Source organism: Cibotium barometz, chromosome 45, assembly GCF_041138505.1.
Source record: "Cibotium barometz isolate CiBa-2024 chromosome 45, ASM4113850v1, whole genome shotgun sequence".
NCBI classification, from domain to species: Eukaryota; Viridiplantae; Streptophyta; class Polypodiopsida; order Cyatheales; family Cibotiaceae; genus Cibotium; species Cibotium barometz.
Window position 1 is genome coordinate 47,063,599 of NC_141090.1, and position 19,356 is coordinate 47,082,954.

Below are 19,356 nucleotides of genomic sequence, written 5' to 3' on the forward strand. Positions count from 1 at the left end.
ATGTATATATATACATACATACATACATACATACATACATATATATATATACATATATATATATACATATACATACATACATACATACATACATACATATACATATATATATATATATGTATGTATGTATGTATGTATGTATGTATATATATATATATACACGTTTTTTATTATTAAAAAATGGCATTTTTTATTTTGGCTTGATAAAAACGACGTATTATACACGTATTATTCTTTGTCGTATTATACGTCCCGTCCCATACCTGGCTGCTATGGTAGTAGTAGTCCAAGTTGTATACCACTCTGAACCATACACAACCACAACATCCAATGTGACTAGTACACATATATCATAGAAGTCCCATAAACAGATGTACTGTCAACCATCAGTACCTTCGGGTGAGACAAAAGCTGCACCAAGCGACCTCTAGATGTCATCTCAGCCTGTCCGTATCAAGGGAGTGGAGGTGCTACCCCCCTCTTGAGCATCAGGCAATGCTCCAGACCCATGCTCTGCTGAACCTGAATGAGCCGTAACAAGAGTCGGCTCCAACTCAAAGGCATCGAGATAAAGCTACAAAACCTGAGGTGAATCTGTTAAGTCACCTTCCTCCATCCACTTTGCATCCATCAATGAATAGTTCTTGAACTTCACAACATAGCGACGGGAAACTTTAGCTCGTACCTTTCTTTCCTTATGTGCCAATATCTGCTCTGGAATAAGAACCTCATCAAGTTTCTCAACTTCCGACTGAGCCTCATCTGATACATCCTCAAGCACATCCCCACGGAAAGGTCTAAGTAGACTCACATGAAATGCATTGTGAATCCTCCAGTGATCTGGTAGCTTCAAACGGTAGGCCACCTCACCAATCTTTTCCAATACCTGAAAAGATCCATAATAGCGCATGCTCAATTTAGGGAATAAGCGCTCTTTACCCTTCATCTTCTTGAGCCTAGCTTTTTCAAATCGCAAAAGAACCCAATCACCCAATGCAAACTCTAATGCATGTCTGTGACGGTCTGCTGCTTTCTTTTGCTTTTTTTGAGTTTTCTAGAGTACCAACTTAACTCTTCGATAAGCTTAATCCATATTCTCCACATATTGATCAACCTCAAAGATCTTATCCTTTGTGTGCAAAATGGGTGGTACCTTCTTCCCTCCTTCCACAATCTCAAAAGGCACCTTTGGTGGAGTTTCCACAGTCAAGGTATGGACAGTGTTGTTATAAGCAAACTCCACCAAAGGAAGATACTTTTTCCATTGTTGCTTGTGCTCTGACACATAACACTTAAGAAGATCTAACACTGTAGAATTAGCCTCTTCCGATTGACCATCTGTTTGTGGATGAAATGAAGATGAAAACTTGAGAGTTGTACCCATATTGTCAAACAACCCTCTCCAGAATAAACTCGTCATCCATGGATCACTAATGATAGACGAAGGCATGATACTTGAAGATGTTCGCCATGAACAACTTCACCATATAATCAACTTTGATCGTCTTACGCACGAGAATGGAATGAGTCTGCTTACTGAACCTACATATGATAGTCCAAATGCCATCATTCCCCGTTTGTGTACGTGGAAGATTAAATATAAAATCCATGGCAATGCTCTCCCATGGTGTATCTGGAATAGATAAAGACTAAAGTAACCCTGGTGTCTTTTGACGATCAAACTTCACCTTCTGACATACGATGCATTGCCGAACAAAAGCATCAACATCTCTTCTCAAGGTTGGCCAATAAAAGAAAGTCTCAACTGCTTTTACCGTGGCGTCAATACCTCTATAACCTGCATACGATGGAGCATGACTTTCAATCATAACCTTGAGTCGTAATTGGTAACACACAATCTACCATGCATCAACAAAAACCCATCTCTGAGAGTATAATGATCATGCCGCTGACCCTCAGACATCTAATCATAGAGCCTTCCAAAATCCTCATGGACATACTGCTCTTTCATCTCATCAAGCTCATGATGATAAGCAAGTGAAACTACCTAAGACCTGTGGCTTGCGTGACAAAGCATCTGCCACAACGTTCTTTTTGCCTTCCACATGCACAATCTGAAAGTGAAACATAGACAAAAAGTTGGCCCATCGCATATGCTTCTCAAAAAGTTTAGTTTGTGTGAAGAAATAACGCAAGGTCTGATGATTTGTTTGCACAATGAAATCAACCCCAAGCAAATAGTGTTTCCATGTAAAAAGAGCATGAATTACAGCCAACATCTCTTTCTCATAAACTTGTAAATGCTTCTCGACATTCTGCAATATTCGACTCTCATAGGCTATCACATGTTCTTCTTACATGAGAACTGTAATTGTTCCAATGTTGTTTCCACAAGCATCACACTGGACAATAAAAGCCTTTCGGAGATCCGGTAACACCAATACTGGATCCAAAGTAAGCTTTTCTTTAAGCTTTTTAGAGGCTGTAATTTCTTGATCAACCCATCTAAACGAAGTTGCCTTCTTTGTTAAGGCATGAAGAGGCGAAGCAATCTCAACAAAATACCATATGTACCGCTTGTAGTAGGAACACAATCCCAAAAAGCTGCGTACATCATGCACGGTCCTCAAATCTTACCAACTAAGAATTGCTTCCACCTTAGAAGGATCCATATAGACTCCATGCTTAGAAACAATATATCTCAAGAAGTATATCTCTTGCAAGAAGAACTCACTCTTCTTGCCATTAATGACCAGTCTATGCTTCCAAAGTTCTTCAAACACAATGGCGAAATGCCTCCTATGCTCCTCCTCAGTGTGTGAATGCACAATCATATCATCAAAGAATGTGTCCACAAACGCTCTATGAGGCCGAAAAATCCTGTCCATCATTCTGTTAAATGTGGCAAGTGCATTTGTCAAACCAAAGAACATAACCAAGAACTCATATAACCCAAAAGTGATTCGAAATGCTATCTTATGCACATCCTCGAGTCTAATACGTATTTGATGATACCCACTTTTCAAGTCTATTCGACTAAAGACTGTGGAGTCCTGTAAGCAATCCAATATGTCATCGATCCTTGAAATAGAAAATCGATTCTTGATGGTATTCTTGTTCAACACCCTGTAATCTATACACATGCGCCAAGAACCATCTTTCTTTTGCACTAATAGCACAGGTGAGCAAAAGGGTGATGAGCTAGGCTGTATCAACTCCTGTACTTGACTCATAATTTCTTCTAAGACTGCACTAACACAGTACGACGGTCTATTTGGTGGAGTACTACCCGGAATTAGATCAATAGCAAGATCTTCTGGTCTTTTCGGAGAAAGTTCTCTTGGCAATGACTTGGAAAAACAACCTTGGAACTCACATAAGAAATCAATCATGTCTTTATCTAACGTAGACAAATTAGATTTAGACTCATCATCTTTTGTATCCTTTACAAAAATCAAGTACATAAAAAGATGCTTTTTCATTACTGATAAAATTACCGAAGCTGATACAATAGAAACATATTCTCCTTTAAGCTTGACATCCAAAATATACTCTTTCTCTCTATGAGTCAAAGTAATCTTCCACCGCATGTACTCTATGGCACCATGGCATACCCAACAAAACATCAAATCCATCAAGTGGCATGATGAAAAACTCCTCGCTGTCCACATAATCCTCCACATTAAGCCTGAGCTTCCCAATAATAAGAGTGACGGATTTTACATACCCAAGACAAGTCATATTAGCCTCATACAAAGGCCCCATCTCCTCTACACGAATCTCCAATCGGCCAGCCAAATCTGGTGAAATAAAGTTAGCTCTAGCACCTGTGTTTAAGAAAGTCAAGGCATTTTGATCTCTCACTTTGTCCCATGCCCTGCATAACTCAATCCTCTTGCTCTTCCTCTTTATCATAAAAATATTCATCTTCTATGTCTAATATGTTGCTGAATTTTTCAACAATGACTTTCCTCGAGTCAACCACCAATTAATGAGCAACTGCCGCTTGTGTCAGCTGTCGTACAACAGCCGCCGCTTGCACTAGTTGTACGAAACTACACCATACCTGACTGTGCCTGCTGTCCGCACCCTGGTCGCCAACATTGCCTGTATTAGCCACCAGTAAACCCGCAACCCCCTGCTCTGTACAGCCTACAACCACCTGCTCTGTACGGCCACCTGGTCAGTACGGCCAATGTTCTATACAACCTATGTTCTGTACGGCCTGCTCTCCACGCAACAAAACCAGTAATCCCCTCTATGCAGCCAATCGATAGTGTTTTCCTTCTTCTCCACGCAGGTAGCTTACACGACTTCTCCCAAAAGCAAGAGAGAGAGAGAGAGAGAGAGAGAGGCGTGTCCAAAGTAGAGTTGCCCCTTTCCCAAAAATATCCTAGTGGCCCCTTTCTAAAATTTATCAAACTTTCTAAGAGTCACTTATGCCAGACCTCCTAAATCTGGTCCGCCATCGTCATCTCATAAATCCTAGAATCCTAGTTCAATGTCTTGCTAGAATTATTCTTTACCTAGCTAGCTTAAGAGGGTATCTCAATCAAAGATAGAAAAACATGGTCATGAAGAGGGAGAAAAACTACTAGATCAAGTGTCAAGAACGCTATGTGTAGTTTCGAGTAAAAAAACGCCTACCTGTGAACCGTACGTGTAAGCATTGGACATAAACCTAGCCTTAAGAATTAGCACTAATTTATAAGTGAGTGTGTACACACTTCATTAAGTTTTGGGTGACCAAAACTCACTTATAAGATATGACTAGCCCTATGTTCACACACATTGATATCAAAACCCAATGCCCACCGCCCAAACCTTATCCCCTTTGTACAAACAGAGCAACCAGCTATGTCCGTTCTAGCTTGCACCAGAAGGCACTTGTCCTCTCTACCTAACACCTAGCATGGACAACTCACCATCTCTCTTCCCTCTCTCTCTGGAAGTAGGCGTCCCCTTCATGAGGTCTCTTTGGCTATATTTTCTTCACTTTCTCCTTCCCAACTCCATATCCAAGCTTGCTGGTGTGTTTTCCAAGCTTTCATGAGTGTCTCCAGGTGGTGTTCACTCTCCTACACACTCCCATTGACTGAAAAGCCAAGCACCGTGTGGTCAACACCCTCTAGGATCCTTCGCAGGTCCATGCCAACACACTAATAAAGAACCCACACAATGTTTGTGGCATCCATATGTGCCACTCGAGATTGCAACTCTTTGTATCTCTGTAAGTTCATGTAGAAAGACATGTCTGTCCTTCATAGCCAAGACCATAAACTTCACCACTATATCAAACTCATCCTTCGCCTAGAAGAACTCATCTTGAAACACTGTCGCAAACTCTACCCAAGTACTTAGTTTATTCCTACCTATAAGTAGGTTTTCTAAAACCCTTCTATCTCCTCTTGCGACACCTCCATGTGTTCCCTTGATCCTTGAGGATAATCTTCCTCATGGTCAAGAACCTCATCAACAAATTGGAGTCGTGCCACAATAGCGAAGAGCGAAATAGAAAGAAAGGAAGACATGTTACCTATGTGTCCGATTCTGAAATTCAAGAGAGCTGGAGAAAAATATGTGTATTTGATGCGAGAAACTAGAGAAAAGCATGCAAAACAAGGTGACCCACTTGTGCTCTATGCACAAAAGATGAAGAGTTGGCTGGGAATCCTTGCAACAGACTGCCTTCAACTAGTTTCGTCACATTTTGAGAAAAAATGGTCTAAGGCCTCCCCTCTATAGGCAAAAAAAAAACACCTAAGTACTTTCTTGTCTTTTTAGTATAACTACATCCTCTTTTTAGATGTGCACTAAAAAGTACTCTCCCTTGCGTTTCATGAAAAACTACTCATACTTTTTTTATAATAATATAGCAACTACTTTTTATTAACAAAACACCTTATAGATGGCTAAAGCGCACAGTTCTGCCCCTCTGCACATCACACAACCCGCCATCTCTTTCTCTCTCCTCCTGTCCATAAGGCTACATTTCTGCGCATGCTTGCTACACAGCCCTATATGGCTTGCTCCAAGGCTATATTGTGCACCTATACCTGACCTGCACAACCCCTTTATGCACATGTTCCTGGCTGCCCAACCTGCACAAGCTGATGTTTGCACCCAGTTAGTCCATAGAACAGCACCTTGTCTGCCCACATGTTGTCTGTACATGGCTGCCTTCTATACACACGTGGCTGCAACCAGCACCCAGTGTTTCCCCCTGCTACAGCCCACGCTAGAAGTCGATGCACACACCATAAAGAATAGACATACACCTGCTACAGCACTAACCTACGAGAAAGAGAGAGAACTAGGGTTTTCTTCCAAAACAGGGATTCCCAAGACAATCATCACCCGCACACGTGCATACAAATCCCCCCCTTCTTCCCCTTCTCTTCAGAATCCACATGAACCCTATCAGCAAATCGTAAAAAAGCACCTACTTTCTTGGCATATCAAAACAAAGATATGGTGACCAAGAGATGGCTAAATAGATTGGGCAATCTTGAAAAACACAAATGACACCCAAACCTTGCTTTTTTCCACCTCCACAATTAGGTTAGCTCTGATACAATTGTAAGGGACTCCTCTCAAAGAATCGCCTAATACACAAGCATAAACAAGATTAGTACAAACAAAGAAGGGTGCAAGCAAGCTCACCACCCAACCGCATGTTCACGGCCGCAAACCACCCCCAAGGCAAGGGCTAAGGTTACACTACCACAGAACCATACGAGTCAACCCAAGGTCCTGTGCCACCAGTGCTTGCCCACAACGGCCCTTGTTAAGACTACCCATGATCCGCCATGTCAATGGCAAGACTAAGACTACTCTAGCCCAAGCACAAACCAACTATCAAGTGAGACAATCTGAGAACTCAATAACCCATAAGACACTTATATAGTGACTACTACTGCTATAAATTAGCATCCATGCATAAATAGCCAATAACCACTGATTATCAATAATCATGAACCCTAGACACATGTAACCTACCTGTAGCCTTCCCCCTAATCTCAAGGCATTTTAGGACCTAATCTCGAGGATTAGTGCTATCTACCAGCCAACAACAAATCAAACATGCAAAGTGTGGATATATCTGGTGGAAAGAAGATTTCCAATCCTTGAGGAAAGGTGTACTAGATGAAAAAAAAAAGGCAATTACAGTTTTACTTGATGCCAAATATTCAACAACCGGTCTATACATATCAAACATGCAAACTGTGGATATATCTGGTGAAAAGAAGATTTCCCCTTGAGGGGTGTACTAGATGAAAAAAAGGGCAATTACAGTTTACTTGATGCCAAATGTTCAAGAACCGGTCTATAGAATTTCTAACAGCAAAAGTAAAATCAGAACCCAGAGCAGGTAGTTCAATTACCTACAAGGTGGCGTCCCTTATCGATGGAAATTTCAGCTCGACCGTCTTTTACCAAGAAAGACAACGCAAAAATGTTCTCCACAGTTTGTGAGAAAGAATTTCTGTTGAGTACAATATCTTCTAAATAAACTGACTTCAATCGTCTCAATACATTAAACATTGTCTCCATGTTTTTGTCTGTCTCTGTTATGTTGTTAGAAGAGTCCCCAAGCTGTAAACCATAACACAGTAAAGATCACAAACGAACAAGATCAACAGTTTTGCATTTAAATTCAAAGCAATTAGCCACCTGCTCAGGTCGAGCATCTTCAACAGGCCTATCCCTCTGCCTCCTTTGAGACATTTTCCTTTGTTTTGGTTGGCTTTCCATTGGGCCTAGCCTGCAAAGACTCAAATTTTTACATGAGGAGCTAGAAAAAGAAGTGGAACTAGCAGGAAAATGCCAAAAACAGACAAATTTTACATTGTAGTCATGCCCGGAGCATCTGAAAAGATTGCACATGCTTCATGTCCAAGCCTTTTCCAGTCGATCATTGGTTCTATCCTCTCATCAGCTGTCACAGCATTTCTACCAAAATTCTTGATTATGGCTGTGACAAATTCTGAAGCAGTCGGACCGCTGCCACGTTTAATATCCTTAACAGATGCTAATAATGAAGCTGTCATATCAAGCAGGGCCTCAGCATCTGCGATTTGTTCACGAGGGCAGCTCACTGCATAGAGACTCAAATAAGCAACAGTAATTTTGAAGTCCTCTGCTTTCACCACCCTCAGCTTTTCCAAAGGTGCAATTTTCTAACAGAAAAGAGTTTCACCTTCGGTGTACAGGTGTTCCACATTGTGAAAAACATGATCGAAGCTATCCGAATCAAGTCGGCTGAAAGATTCTTTGCCCTCTGCATCAAAAAGCCTGTCAAAGAGAACCTATGTGAATCTATCAATTAAGCCAAAAAAAAAAGTGTTCGGTCCTAATACCTGCAATGTCCAACTTGACTGCTCGGTAGCGGGCACGCAGAAACCTGCGGTCAGCCACAGATTGGCCGTCGCCATTGGGGCAGGCTGAAGGCCCGCGAGGCCGCGTCAGGCTCGGTAAGGCGGCCTCCACGCCGCGGTCCTCCGTCTTCATCTTGGCCCGGTTTATCATACCCGTGCACATGGAAGAACGGAGAAAACTGAGAATCCAAGAGACGGCAAGCTTCTGTGGTTACATGGCAGATGAATCGGACGCAGCCATAGCTTGGAACTCGTGGAGAGAGAAACCCTCTCTTCTGCGTTAGGATTTCGCAGAGGCTTTTTGCTGGATGAATCCAGACACGATATGGGGGAAGACTGTAATGGATCAGAAACCTACCTTTTCCTGGGTGTTAAGGTTTCGGAAGGGAGGCAGCACCTCGCTTCAGCGATTGCGCGGGCTGCTCCCTCGGTAGGGTTATTAGGGTTTGGAGCAACTAAAGGCAAAGCCGAAGAAGATTCATAGCTATAATAAAAAGGATTTGCCTTTTGATTTTTTTTTGGTCAAATCCATGGCGCGAAGTTTCGAACCCCTTCCCACCACACTCTCCTTCCTCGTCACGCTTCCACAACGGTAACTCCTGCGCCCTAAAATTCTCTTTGGCATTTATTAATAAATTTATATTTAACTTCCGGTCTTTGCAACTTTCCACGCGGCTTTTGCATGTTTTTTTGGTTTGGCCATCGTTGCTCTGCATGCTGATACTCGTTCGCATGGCGGTGTTGTCGTGCCTTGGCTAATCGCCTTTCGCTATGCTATTGCTCCTGGTTTTGATGCTCCCCAATGATGGTTGTTGTCGCTCTTCTCGGAGGTGCCTCGTGATGTTTGTTTACATGGTGCTATTATTGGTCTGCGTGGGCGGTGTCCTCGTAGTGCTTTATGATGGAGGCGGCATTTTTTCGATAGTGCTCGTGGCTTTGATGCTCCCGATATCTAATGCAGTTCATGGTGCTCGAGTATGTTGTCCATATCTTCCCTGTTGTTCACCTAAATGAGCATACTTCTTACATGAGAGAGAAAGAAGAGAAGAGAAGAGGAACAATGCAAGGGTCGATTCAAGAGCATGCACTTAGGCAACCCTACTGAGGGTTAATTCCTCGGTGTGAAGCCGCTAGAGGCTCACTCCACCACCACTTGTGTCATCCAAGTGGAGCTTTCCTTAAGCTAGGTATGGAGCAATGAGAGAAGGAGCTATGGAAAGCTCAACTCCTATCTCAATGCCTTGGTGTGTGCAAGAGTGGAAGAGAAAGAGATCAAGAAGAAGGAGAAGAGGCAAGAAAGGGAGCATCACGAGCACACACATACAATCAAGCAAGCATGCATGCATCTACATACAAACTCACCACCATAGCCACAAGAGAGCGAGAGGGAGAGAGAAGAAGACTCTATTGTGATAATGGAATTGTATATCCTTTTCATATTTCATAAGTCACTTATATACATGAGCTCTCTTTTTACAATGGCCGGGACCCAAAATTGGTTCTCTAGCTCTATGTACACCTAGGCTTGTTGCTCATGGCCAGAGTTACATGTGTTGTAAGCTCGGTCATCTCATATCTTTTTACATGAAGCGCTTAGCACAGTTTTGTATAAAAATGAATTACATGAAGCATAACCACGCTTAGAATAATGTTAACCATTGTGGTTAACAACTTGTTCGTAATCCTCTCGTGGTTTGATGCGTATGGATATTGCTAGTGTCTTTTCTACTTTCGATAGCTTCTAGGACAATCGTGCATGTGTCGTCCTCCATGCTCCTCCAGAATGTGCTCTCCAAGATGGTCCATGAAGAGATTGATCAACTCATAGATGCAGGATTCATCTACGAAATAGAGCACACAGAATGGGTCTCACCCATCGTGATAGTATCCAAAAAAAAAACAAGAAAGCTGCAGTGTGTGTGGACCTTAAAAAGGTCAATACAACCACAATATGGGATCACTACCTGTTACCCTTCATAGAGTATGCATATGCTAGAGCGTGTAGTAAGAACTAAGGCCTACAACTTCCTTGATGGATTTTCAGGCTACAAGCAAGTACTGATGATCAACCCAAAGGATTATCATAAAATGTCTTTCACAACAAAATGGGGCACATATACATACCGCGTCATGCCATTTAGTCTAACCACAAAATGGAGCACATATGCATACCGCGTCATGCCATTTAGCTTAACCAATACCCATGGAACTTCCCAACGCTTAATGTGCACGCTTAATGTGCACAGCGTACAAGGAATATCTAAAAATTCCTTGAAGTCTTTATGGATGACCTATGTGTCAACTCTACATAGAAAGCACATCAAATGGTGTTTGAGAAAAGTGCTAGAGAGATGCAGACTCTATAGAATCTCTCTTAATCCTTTAAAATGCTAGTTTTAGGTTCGATATGGAGTGATCTTAAACAAACTGTCTTAGAACATGGCATTTCCATAGATGACAGCAAGGTACAACTCATTCTCGAGTTGCCATCCCCTACTAACTTCAAAGGAGTCCAATGATTCATGGGGTACATCGATTATTATCAGCATTTCATTTCATGTATGTCGATATGGACAGAGGAATGCCAGTAAGCATATAATACTCTCAAGAGAGCATTGGCAAATACTCTCAAGAGAGCATTGGCAAATGCTCCCATTTTGAGATCCCCCAATTGGCAAATAATATTCCATGTCCACATAGATGCCTCAGCTTTTACAATTGGTTGTGTTACTGGCTCAACTTGAAGAACATAACAAGATTTCCCTGTTAGCTTTGCTAGTTTCTAGTTGAACGAAGTAGAACGAAATTACACAAACATAGAAAGAGAAGGGTTGGCCATGGTCTATACAATCAAAACGTTTTGTCATAACCTTTTAATCGCTAAATTCATTTTCTTTGTAGGCCACCAAGCTCCTCTTTACCTTGTGAATAAGCCTTGCACCACGAGTAGAATCATAAGATGGTTCCTAATTTTATTGGAATCTTACCATCACAGTACAAAAGGGTTTCCAACATGTGTTGGCCAACCACCTGTCGTGCATTCCCAATGGAGAACCATCGGTGGGATCAATGATGACTTGCCACATGCTCCTCCATTCCAACCCACCAAAATGCCGATCAACAAGGATCGAGCAAGATGCCTTATTAAGAAGGCAACCCCCTATCAACCTTTATTATGGGTTCTCACCCTGTAGCCCTAGGTGGAGCCATAGATCTACAAAACTTAGAAAGGAAGCCATAGGTACCTTTACAAAGACTATATTGCACACATGAAGTACATCAGCTCCATATGCGATGAGATTACTCTCAATCGATAAAGACCTTTGATAAGCATTTCCACCTTTATTATGGGTTCTCACCCAGTAGTCCTAGGTGGAGCCATAGAGCTACAAAACTTAGAAAGGAAGCCATAGGAACCTTTGTAAAGATTGTATTGCACACATGAAGTACATCAGCTCTCCAGATGCGATGAGATTACTCTCAATTGATAAAAGCCTTTGATAGGCATTTCCAACCATTTCCCTTGAAGATGAAAAGTCTCTGGTTGGCCTTGCTTAATGTGGAGAAGGTTTGAATTTCTACATTTTGGAGTAAGATTATAAGAATTAAATGAAATCCTTGTACTCCCACTTAAATGAGATTAGGTAGTTCCATCCATCTATCATGTGCATCCCATTGCCTCTCTATGAAGGACATATGATCCCAATCTTGTGTGTCATACATGACCTCTTCTTCATCCCAATATGGCTCCTTTTTCACCATCATATATTGATTTGCCTCTTATTGGGTAAACACCCTCTTGGCATCCCCATAAGATGTACCCATAGGTTTGAATGGTACTTGTGGTGCTTTCCCATTCAATTGAGATGAATTGGCATGGAATGAAGTTGTCCCCATATCCTTCAAGACTAGTCTTCTAGCATCCATCATGAATTAGGTTGAAGGAGCCTCAATGTTGAAATCACGACGAGTAGCCTGTAAGGAAGCCTCTTGATGTCCACCATTCCTCCCTTTATGGTTACCGACTTGAGGTTGAAGCCTCTTGATGCCCACCATTCCTCCCTTTATGATTACCAACTTGAGGTTGACTCATGGGTTGGATCAACCTTTTCTCCATAACTCCCATCTTTGTGACCATGGTGTCAAACTTGGAGTTCAAAGTGTAGTTGATAGAATCCAACTTCTCCATGAAAGGTTTGAAGTCAAGTAGATCCACTAGTAGTTGAAGGACGATGTCATTTGATGTGGGTTGCGAGGCTTAAGGGTTCATCTTATGAGCACTCCCCACATTCAACTCCTCTTCACTTCCTTTGAGGCTTGACCCATAGTGTCCTCCATATTGTCCATAGTGTCGTGATCAGTCATATCCCCACCATCCATTTCCTCAATGGTGGCTAATGAAAACTTCCTTGGTCTCCCTTTTGGCTTGCCGACAATGAAAATACAGTTTTTCCAAAAGTGGATGATAAATTAAAGTACAGATGTCAGAATGCGGTGATCTAAGGCTTGTAGAAAACTCTTAAGATTCCATTTCCATCTATGAGAAAACAGTGGACATTGGATGTGCCCTAGTATTCTCTGTTTTAGGGTTAACAGGGATATAGCTGAAAGTGAAGATTTGCTCCTAAAATCCTCAAAACTTAATGGAAGTGAATGTTTCCTGGCTCTTGAGAATGCTCTAGGTGTGTACTAAACAATGGTATAAGGGGTTTGACCTTGGTCAATGTGTAACCATTCTCTATTTTACTATAGTTTGGATACAGGAATTGTGTCCTTTCTCATTAGGAAAAGTTTGATATGACCACTTTAACATACGCTCACTGAAGACTATGTGCCTAGGGTGCCCATGGTCCAAAACTAGTATTTACAAGGTGGTTTTGGCTCATATATTTTTGCATTTGAGCCCGGATGGGGTATCTCGTTATCATAAAGTGTGGAAAAATATAAAAGTTTATCATCATACTTTCAAAAAATATAAAAGTTCGTCATCATACTTTCAAAAAATATGGTCATGATAGGTAATGTTAACCATGACGGTAAAAATAACCTTAGATTTTGTCCCCATCCTTCGAATTGATCAGTAGCCACCCACAGTTGAAATGGTTGAACTAGAAGGTTGTATCACTCCCGCCTTGAAGTAAAGGATCGACACCCAAAAGTGTGTCTTTAATATGTCTTCAAAGCCAATGAGATAACATCAACTAGCCAGGAGCCATGGCTTATTGTTAACCATTCTATATGTTAACATGGTTTCACCTGCTTGACCTATCGTAACATTATACTTTGTGAGACTCTTTTGTATGCAAAGTGTGGTTAATTACATGGAGAAAGGGATTGCTATCATGCGGTAGAGTGCTCCTTCTTCTCTTCTCTTATGTGGTAGAGCGCTCCTTCTTCTCTTCTCTTATGTGGTAGAGTGCTTCTTCTTCACTCCTCTTATGTTGTGAGACTGTGCTAAGTTTGGTTAAGTACATGGAGAGAGGGATTGCTTATGTGGTAGAGTGCTTCTTCTTCTGTTCTCTATTCACAAAAAATGTGTGAGGCTAGTGGTATTGTGTGAGTAGTGGCATCCACATAGCCCACCTTCTAAGCATTGCTCCATAGCCAATGGATTGAGGACCACGACGATGTAAAACATATTGGATATGTGAGTACGGGTAGCTTCTGCCCCACTAGGAGGTTGAGGGATTGGCACTAAGGTAAGTCCCCTAACGACGTGCACTTTACAAAGTTAAACTGTAGTGTTCCTTGAGCAAGAGTCCCAATTGAGGAGGCAAAGCAAGGTGCTACCCCTTCTCTACCTTTCTAAGGAAACGCATGTTGTCTCTTGCAAATTATATTGCTTCCCTCCCTTCTCCTTGTATGCTAATGAAATGTGCTCATCATTATTGTTATATCCCGTGTAGTCCTCTTTTGAAGCATAAACTATCTTGAGCATTTACAACCATTAAAATGCTTTAATGCTTGAGACTTATTGGAGTGTAAAGTTACTAGAGTAAAAATAGTTTTGCAACTTTTGATATCACTAGGGAGACATTGCCTTGATTGCTCAATGTAAAAGCTACACAATGTGCAAGTAAGCACATGAATGCTAAATGTATTTGACAAGATAGAAATGATAGCTAAAGCAACTATTACCTTTAATTAGACTAAAGCTTAATTTAAAGGAAGAGCCTCTAAGAAATTTGGATTTTGGTGTTTTGACTTGAAGGTTTTCCATTAAGTGACTTCAAGTCATTAGATTTTTATTCTGAGCACATTGAGGCTCAAAAGTTTTTTTAGAGGCTATGAGAACCTTTGGAATTTATAGAGTGATGTCAATGGCTTATATGTGACAGCTTTTTTGAGACTCAAGATCCAACCTTTGGTTTGTGTGGACAAGTTAGACCACCCACCAAAAAGGTGGATACTCAAAGGCTTTGTAAGTATTGTTTGAGCAAACTTAGTAATCTTGATACAAAAACATAACTAGGGAGATTTATATTTATTGAGGACTAGGTTTCTCGGAAGAGTACACATAGCCCAAAGGGGGTGTCTCTGTGAGTGGCTTTGTCCATAGGACTTGATATCTTATTAAGAGAAGTATGCTACAATTTTAGCATGGGTGTTATGACTATGAAGTAGGGTCCTTATTATTCATATTCATGTAATCTTTGAGTGTGCAATTATTAATCCCGCTAACATGACCACCATTAAACTAGCCTTAGAACTCAAGGGTTCCTAAACCTTACAACTCAAAGGTCTTCACCAAGATATCCTTCCCCCTTTTTCTCCTCCTGTGGATCCCATCCGTGTCTCCCACCCCTTCTGGTTGAAAAGAGACACATATAGGCATCATCCGTTACCCCTTCTGTCTACAAAGAGAGACACATAGGTGCATACACATATTCCAATAGAGAGGAGGTGCCCTCCTTCCCTTCAGAGAGGACACGGCTCTTATGATTTGCTAGTATTTGAGAGAGAGGAGTTGTTAGCGCGCATGCGCACGTGCGCGTGCACACACACACACGCACACAGAGGGGAGGGAGGGGGACGGCACGATGGCTTTTTTCTATGCTCATAATTACGCTTTATTTCAATGCGGACATTGCACCTTGCATATAGGAGCCCATGTTTCGACATGTAATAGCTGAGATAATATTTTTGAAACTGGCATATTCCTGGGTAAAATTTATTGTCCCACGACACAATAGGGCACGTTAATTCCCTAACAACAAGGGGCTTAGATGTGACACGTAAGGAGTGATGTGCACATAACTATGGCTGAATAGATAGTAGTAGCGTGGTCTTGTATTATGCGTGCTTGAACCCTCCACCTGGAAATGGAACGCCTCCACGGCTGTTTGTCGTCGTCAACATCATCCACAGCAGCAGCAAGAGTATTATCGTCGTCGTCGTCGTCTTCGTCTTCGTCTTCGTCGATTCTCTCCGCACGCCGCCGCGGCAGCACTAACTTGTGCACCATTCTCACAACCAACAAGAGGTCGTCTTCCATTCAGCTCCTCCCAACAACCTCAGCGAAGAGCAGCTTCTTGGCTTCTTTGAGCAGCCATTTCGTGCGGGTCAGTCCCCCATCTTTCCTTTTTGCACTTGTAATCTGAGCATGGACGGTTGTTAAAAGTCGTTTCTTCTCACGTACAGTCAGACCTCCCGTTTCGTTCTACGGTTGAAGAATCGGCTTTCGGGACACGTTCGCAGATATGTTTCCGGCCATTCACCATTCGGGCGGCTATGTTCGATCAACTGTCAAACAGTTTGGAAGCAGCGTGGAGCAAGCTCAGAAAAGAAGGTACACTAGGCTATTGTTGGCTGGTTCTCTTCTAAAGCTTCTCTCTCTCAATTAAATCTCCTTTTTTTTTGGGGGTTTTTTTTTGGGTTGGGCGAAATTTCTGCTCAGATGTGCTGACGAGGGAAAATATAAAGGAGCCTATGCGTGACATCAGAAGGGCCCTCCTTGAAGCAGATGTAATGCTATCTCATTTATGTTTGTACTATTAGGATGTCATGCATGTGTCTAGTTTTGGTACTTGTTTGTATTGAATTTTGATGTTGTGCAAGAGAATTGTTTCGCAGGTGAGTCTTCCTGTTGTTCGTAGCTTTGTGAAGAACGTAACAGAGAAAGCTGTTGGTATAGGTGTTATCCGAGGGGTGCGTCCTGACCAACAGCTAGTCAAGGTAGATGCTCTCTATGACTCTAGTTTAAGCTTGGTCTTTTTCCTTTGCACAGGGAGGAAGCATGCAAACTCACGAACCACTGGATTTGCCCAGGTTGTGAATGATGAGCTTGTGAAGTTAATGGGTGGAGAGGTTGTAGATATTGACTATGCAAAAACTAAGCCCACCGTGATCCTAATGGCTGGGCTTCAGGGAGTTGGAAAGACCACTGCTTGTGGAAAACTAGCTTTATATCTCAAGAAAAAGGCATGAAACAACATCTGATGGAGAACCTTGCAAATTCTTTCACCACACGACTGCTTGCTTTTCAAATTCTATATTTGCAGCTTTATAGTCATCAGATCGACATTTTGATTCTTCCATTCAGGGCAAAAAATGTATGATGCTGGCTACAGATGTCTACAGACCAGCCGCTATTGATCAGCTCGTCACTCTTGGCAAGCAGGTTCCTTAGAGTACCTGTTTTTTTGCTCCTATTATTGACAAAATTGTTTTTTTTTGCTCCTATTGTTCCTTAAAGTATCTCCTATTGTTGACAAAATTTTGCATTACTTGACGTTGTTTTCTCTCGTTCTTCTAGGTGGAGGTTCCTGTATTTGAGGTGGGAAGCCAGATTAAACCAGCAGAGATTGCAAGGAAAGGCTTAGCAGAGGCAAAGAAAAGATCTGTTGATGTTGTCATAGTTGATACAGCTGGAAGACTGCAGGTCTGTTTCATGTGTTGATGTAGAGATTTTCTACCAAGTGGCAAGAGTCAGGAACATCAATGAAAGTCACAGCAATGAATGTGGGGTGTGAGGGCCATTGGATGGCTAAGTTATGTGAGAAAACAACGCTAACCAGTACTCTTTTTGGGAAATGTCAGTTACAGCCTCTGAGCAACCACTTTCAGTGGCATGTTGTTGATTCACATAATACAGCGTTTATAAAAACTTTGTCCTCAGGCCAGTGGGTCCTAGCCGGAGTGGCTTCTGCCCAGCTGGCCCTGCCGATTTGCAGGTACCAGGTTTGAGCCCTGGCCATGACTCAAAAAAAGTAGTGATCAAGGGGGAAAAAAAACTTGGTCTCTAATGACTAATGAGTGCCACGAGGGAGCTTAACTGCTTACTGTTGGATTTCATTTCTTGCATTGGGAAATACTTTATCTTTCTAGATAAACCTGGTCTTTAATAAAGTACCAGGGTACACAAGTATAACCATATTTTATGCTACAATTATGCACTGCCCAAAGCCTGTCTCATCATCTCTTGAGAAATGTTTAAATGAATGGGGTTTTGGTGGGATGGTAGCCTTGCAGATATCCGCCTCGTTGTGTAAGAGAGAGAGAGAGAGAGAGAGAGAGAGAGATGAGACAGCACACAAGAGAGCAAGATTGCACAACACAATGATGAATGAATTATGAGCAAGACTTCCACCATGTACAATGCTTTTATAGGCACCAAGGCCTCATCTTTTCACCCTAAATAAGAGGGTATTCACACCTAGTGTGCTTGCACCACTAAGGACACTTGACCAGACTCCAAACTAACTCTGAAATACCCAACAATCAAGAGATTGTTGGGAAGCTACTAACAATGATTAACTAAAAGAAAATGTGTCTTTGAGTGCGGGGCATAGAGGAGAGCAATTCCTCTTGCTGGCGAGGTTAGATGGGCTTAGGTTAGCGGATAAGGTGGGTGTTGTGGGAGAGGGGGGGTTATACCCGTTGTACTTGTTGCGTGAGGGCTCAGGGAGGGCCATCTATTGTGCATATTATGATATGATGCCGGGCCTTGGAGGAGTTAAGTGATAAGATTTTGGAGGAAACTATGGCAATTGTTCACAGCCTATAAGACCCGATTGCAAACCGACTTGATTGCAAACCGACTCGGATGGTACCATATGCCTCCTGGATGACCCTTGGAAATGATTGAGAACCTTAAGAGCTTCAAGAGTATTGGATTACAGCCTGTCTCACATAAAGTGGGGATGAAGTGCAAGGGAGATGTGAAATTCCCATGCGGGACGAGGACACACCCATGAGCCGACACCCAAGGGGTATGGCATTTTCTACTTGGACGCCTGCTAGGTATGAGGGCTTTTTAGTGGGTGAGCCTCACGACAAGTCCCACAACACCTAGATCCCTACCTGGGATACTGGGTCACTGTCATGCCCAGACGGGGTCTCCCGTTGTAATTACCTTGAGGGAGTGGAAATCATAATTACCAAGGAACGGGAACGGGGGAACGTTTTGACCCTTGGAAACGGGAACGTTTTGGGGGATGGGGGAATGCCACGTCATATCTTCACTTTTGATTTTTTATTTAAAAATAAAAAGACAGAGATGTACAAAACATAATATAATGAGAGAACTCCAAAATGAAGTTGTAACTTTCAAGTTTCAAGTCTTGACTCGTAGGTTGAGGCCTTTGCACAAATGAGATTACAAATCACATCAATGATCAATGATCAATGTCAATTCATAGATGATCTACGATCAAGAGTGACGAGTCAAAGCTTAAAGCAAGAGGTTACAATGACAGAATGAATCAATGATACATGATAAATCAAAATGAATCAATGATACATGATAAATCAAAACTACATAGTAGAATGATCAATCATGGGAATGATAGGTCTGCATATGTGGCATCGGCAGAATCCGCATCAGTTGTATCTCCCTTTGCTTTGTGACTACCAATTGAGTCATTGTCGCTATGAGACCTGAAGCCAACGAAGCGCTTCTCCATGAACTTCCTAGCAACCTTATTAAGCAAACGTAAGTTTGCATTAACAAAGACAAGATCATTCGCCTTTGCTATGCGATTCCTCTTCTTTGACGCTAAGTGACCGAATGAGCTCC

General features: G+C 42.0%; 2 protein-coding genes across 8 annotated transcripts in view; one reads left to right on the top strand and one right to left on the bottom strand.

The window, feature by feature from the left end:
* Nucleotides 1–8,837, bottom strand: part of LOC147612821 (non-structural maintenance of chromosomes element 4 homolog A-like) — a 29,451-nt gene extending 20,614 nt beyond the window's left edge. For 3 of the 4 annotated variants that reach the window (XM_086783457.1, XM_086783460.1, XM_086783459.1), the window contains exons 1-5: nucleotides 8,322–8,830; nucleotides 8,162–8,242; nucleotides 7,810–8,059; nucleotides 7,636–7,726; nucleotides 7,351–7,557 (exon numbers count right to left, since the gene is read on the bottom strand). In XM_086783457.1, coding sequence (XP_086639583.1) covers nucleotides 7,351–7,557; nucleotides 7,636–7,726; nucleotides 7,810–8,059; nucleotides 8,162–8,242; nucleotides 8,322–8,502 — 810 coding nt within the window. In that variant the 5' untranslated portion in view covers nucleotides 8,503–8,830. Of the gene's footprint in view, nucleotides 1–7,346; nucleotides 7,558–7,635; nucleotides 7,727–7,809; nucleotides 8,060–8,161; nucleotides 8,243–8,321 lie in introns of all 4 variants that reach the window. The other variant, XM_086783458.1, reaches the window with a different exon arrangement.
* A 6,753-nt stretch (nucleotides 8,838–15,590) lies between these two features.
* Nucleotides 15,591–19,356, top strand: part of CPSRP54 (chloroplast signal recognition particle 54 kDa subunit) — a 60,447-nt gene continuing 56,681 nt past the window's right edge. For 2 of the 4 annotated variants that reach the window (XR_015263533.1, XM_086783462.1), the window contains exons 1-7: nucleotides 15,591–15,901; nucleotides 15,981–16,128; nucleotides 16,237–16,304; nucleotides 16,413–16,514; nucleotides 16,608–16,760; nucleotides 16,882–16,959; nucleotides 17,095–17,220. Coding sequence is in view for 2 of the 4 variants with exons in the window: in XM_086783462.1 (XP_086639588.1) it covers nucleotides 15,662–15,901; nucleotides 15,981–16,128; nucleotides 16,237–16,304; nucleotides 16,413–16,514; nucleotides 16,608–16,760; nucleotides 16,882–16,959; nucleotides 17,095–17,220 (915 nt within the window). In the remaining 2 variants the exon portion in view is untranslated. The remainder of the gene's footprint in view (nucleotides 15,902–15,980; nucleotides 16,129–16,236; nucleotides 16,305–16,412; nucleotides 16,515–16,607; nucleotides 16,761–16,881; nucleotides 16,960–17,094; nucleotides 17,221–19,356) is intronic. The other 2 variants (XR_015263534.1, XM_086783463.1) reach the window with 1 other exon arrangement.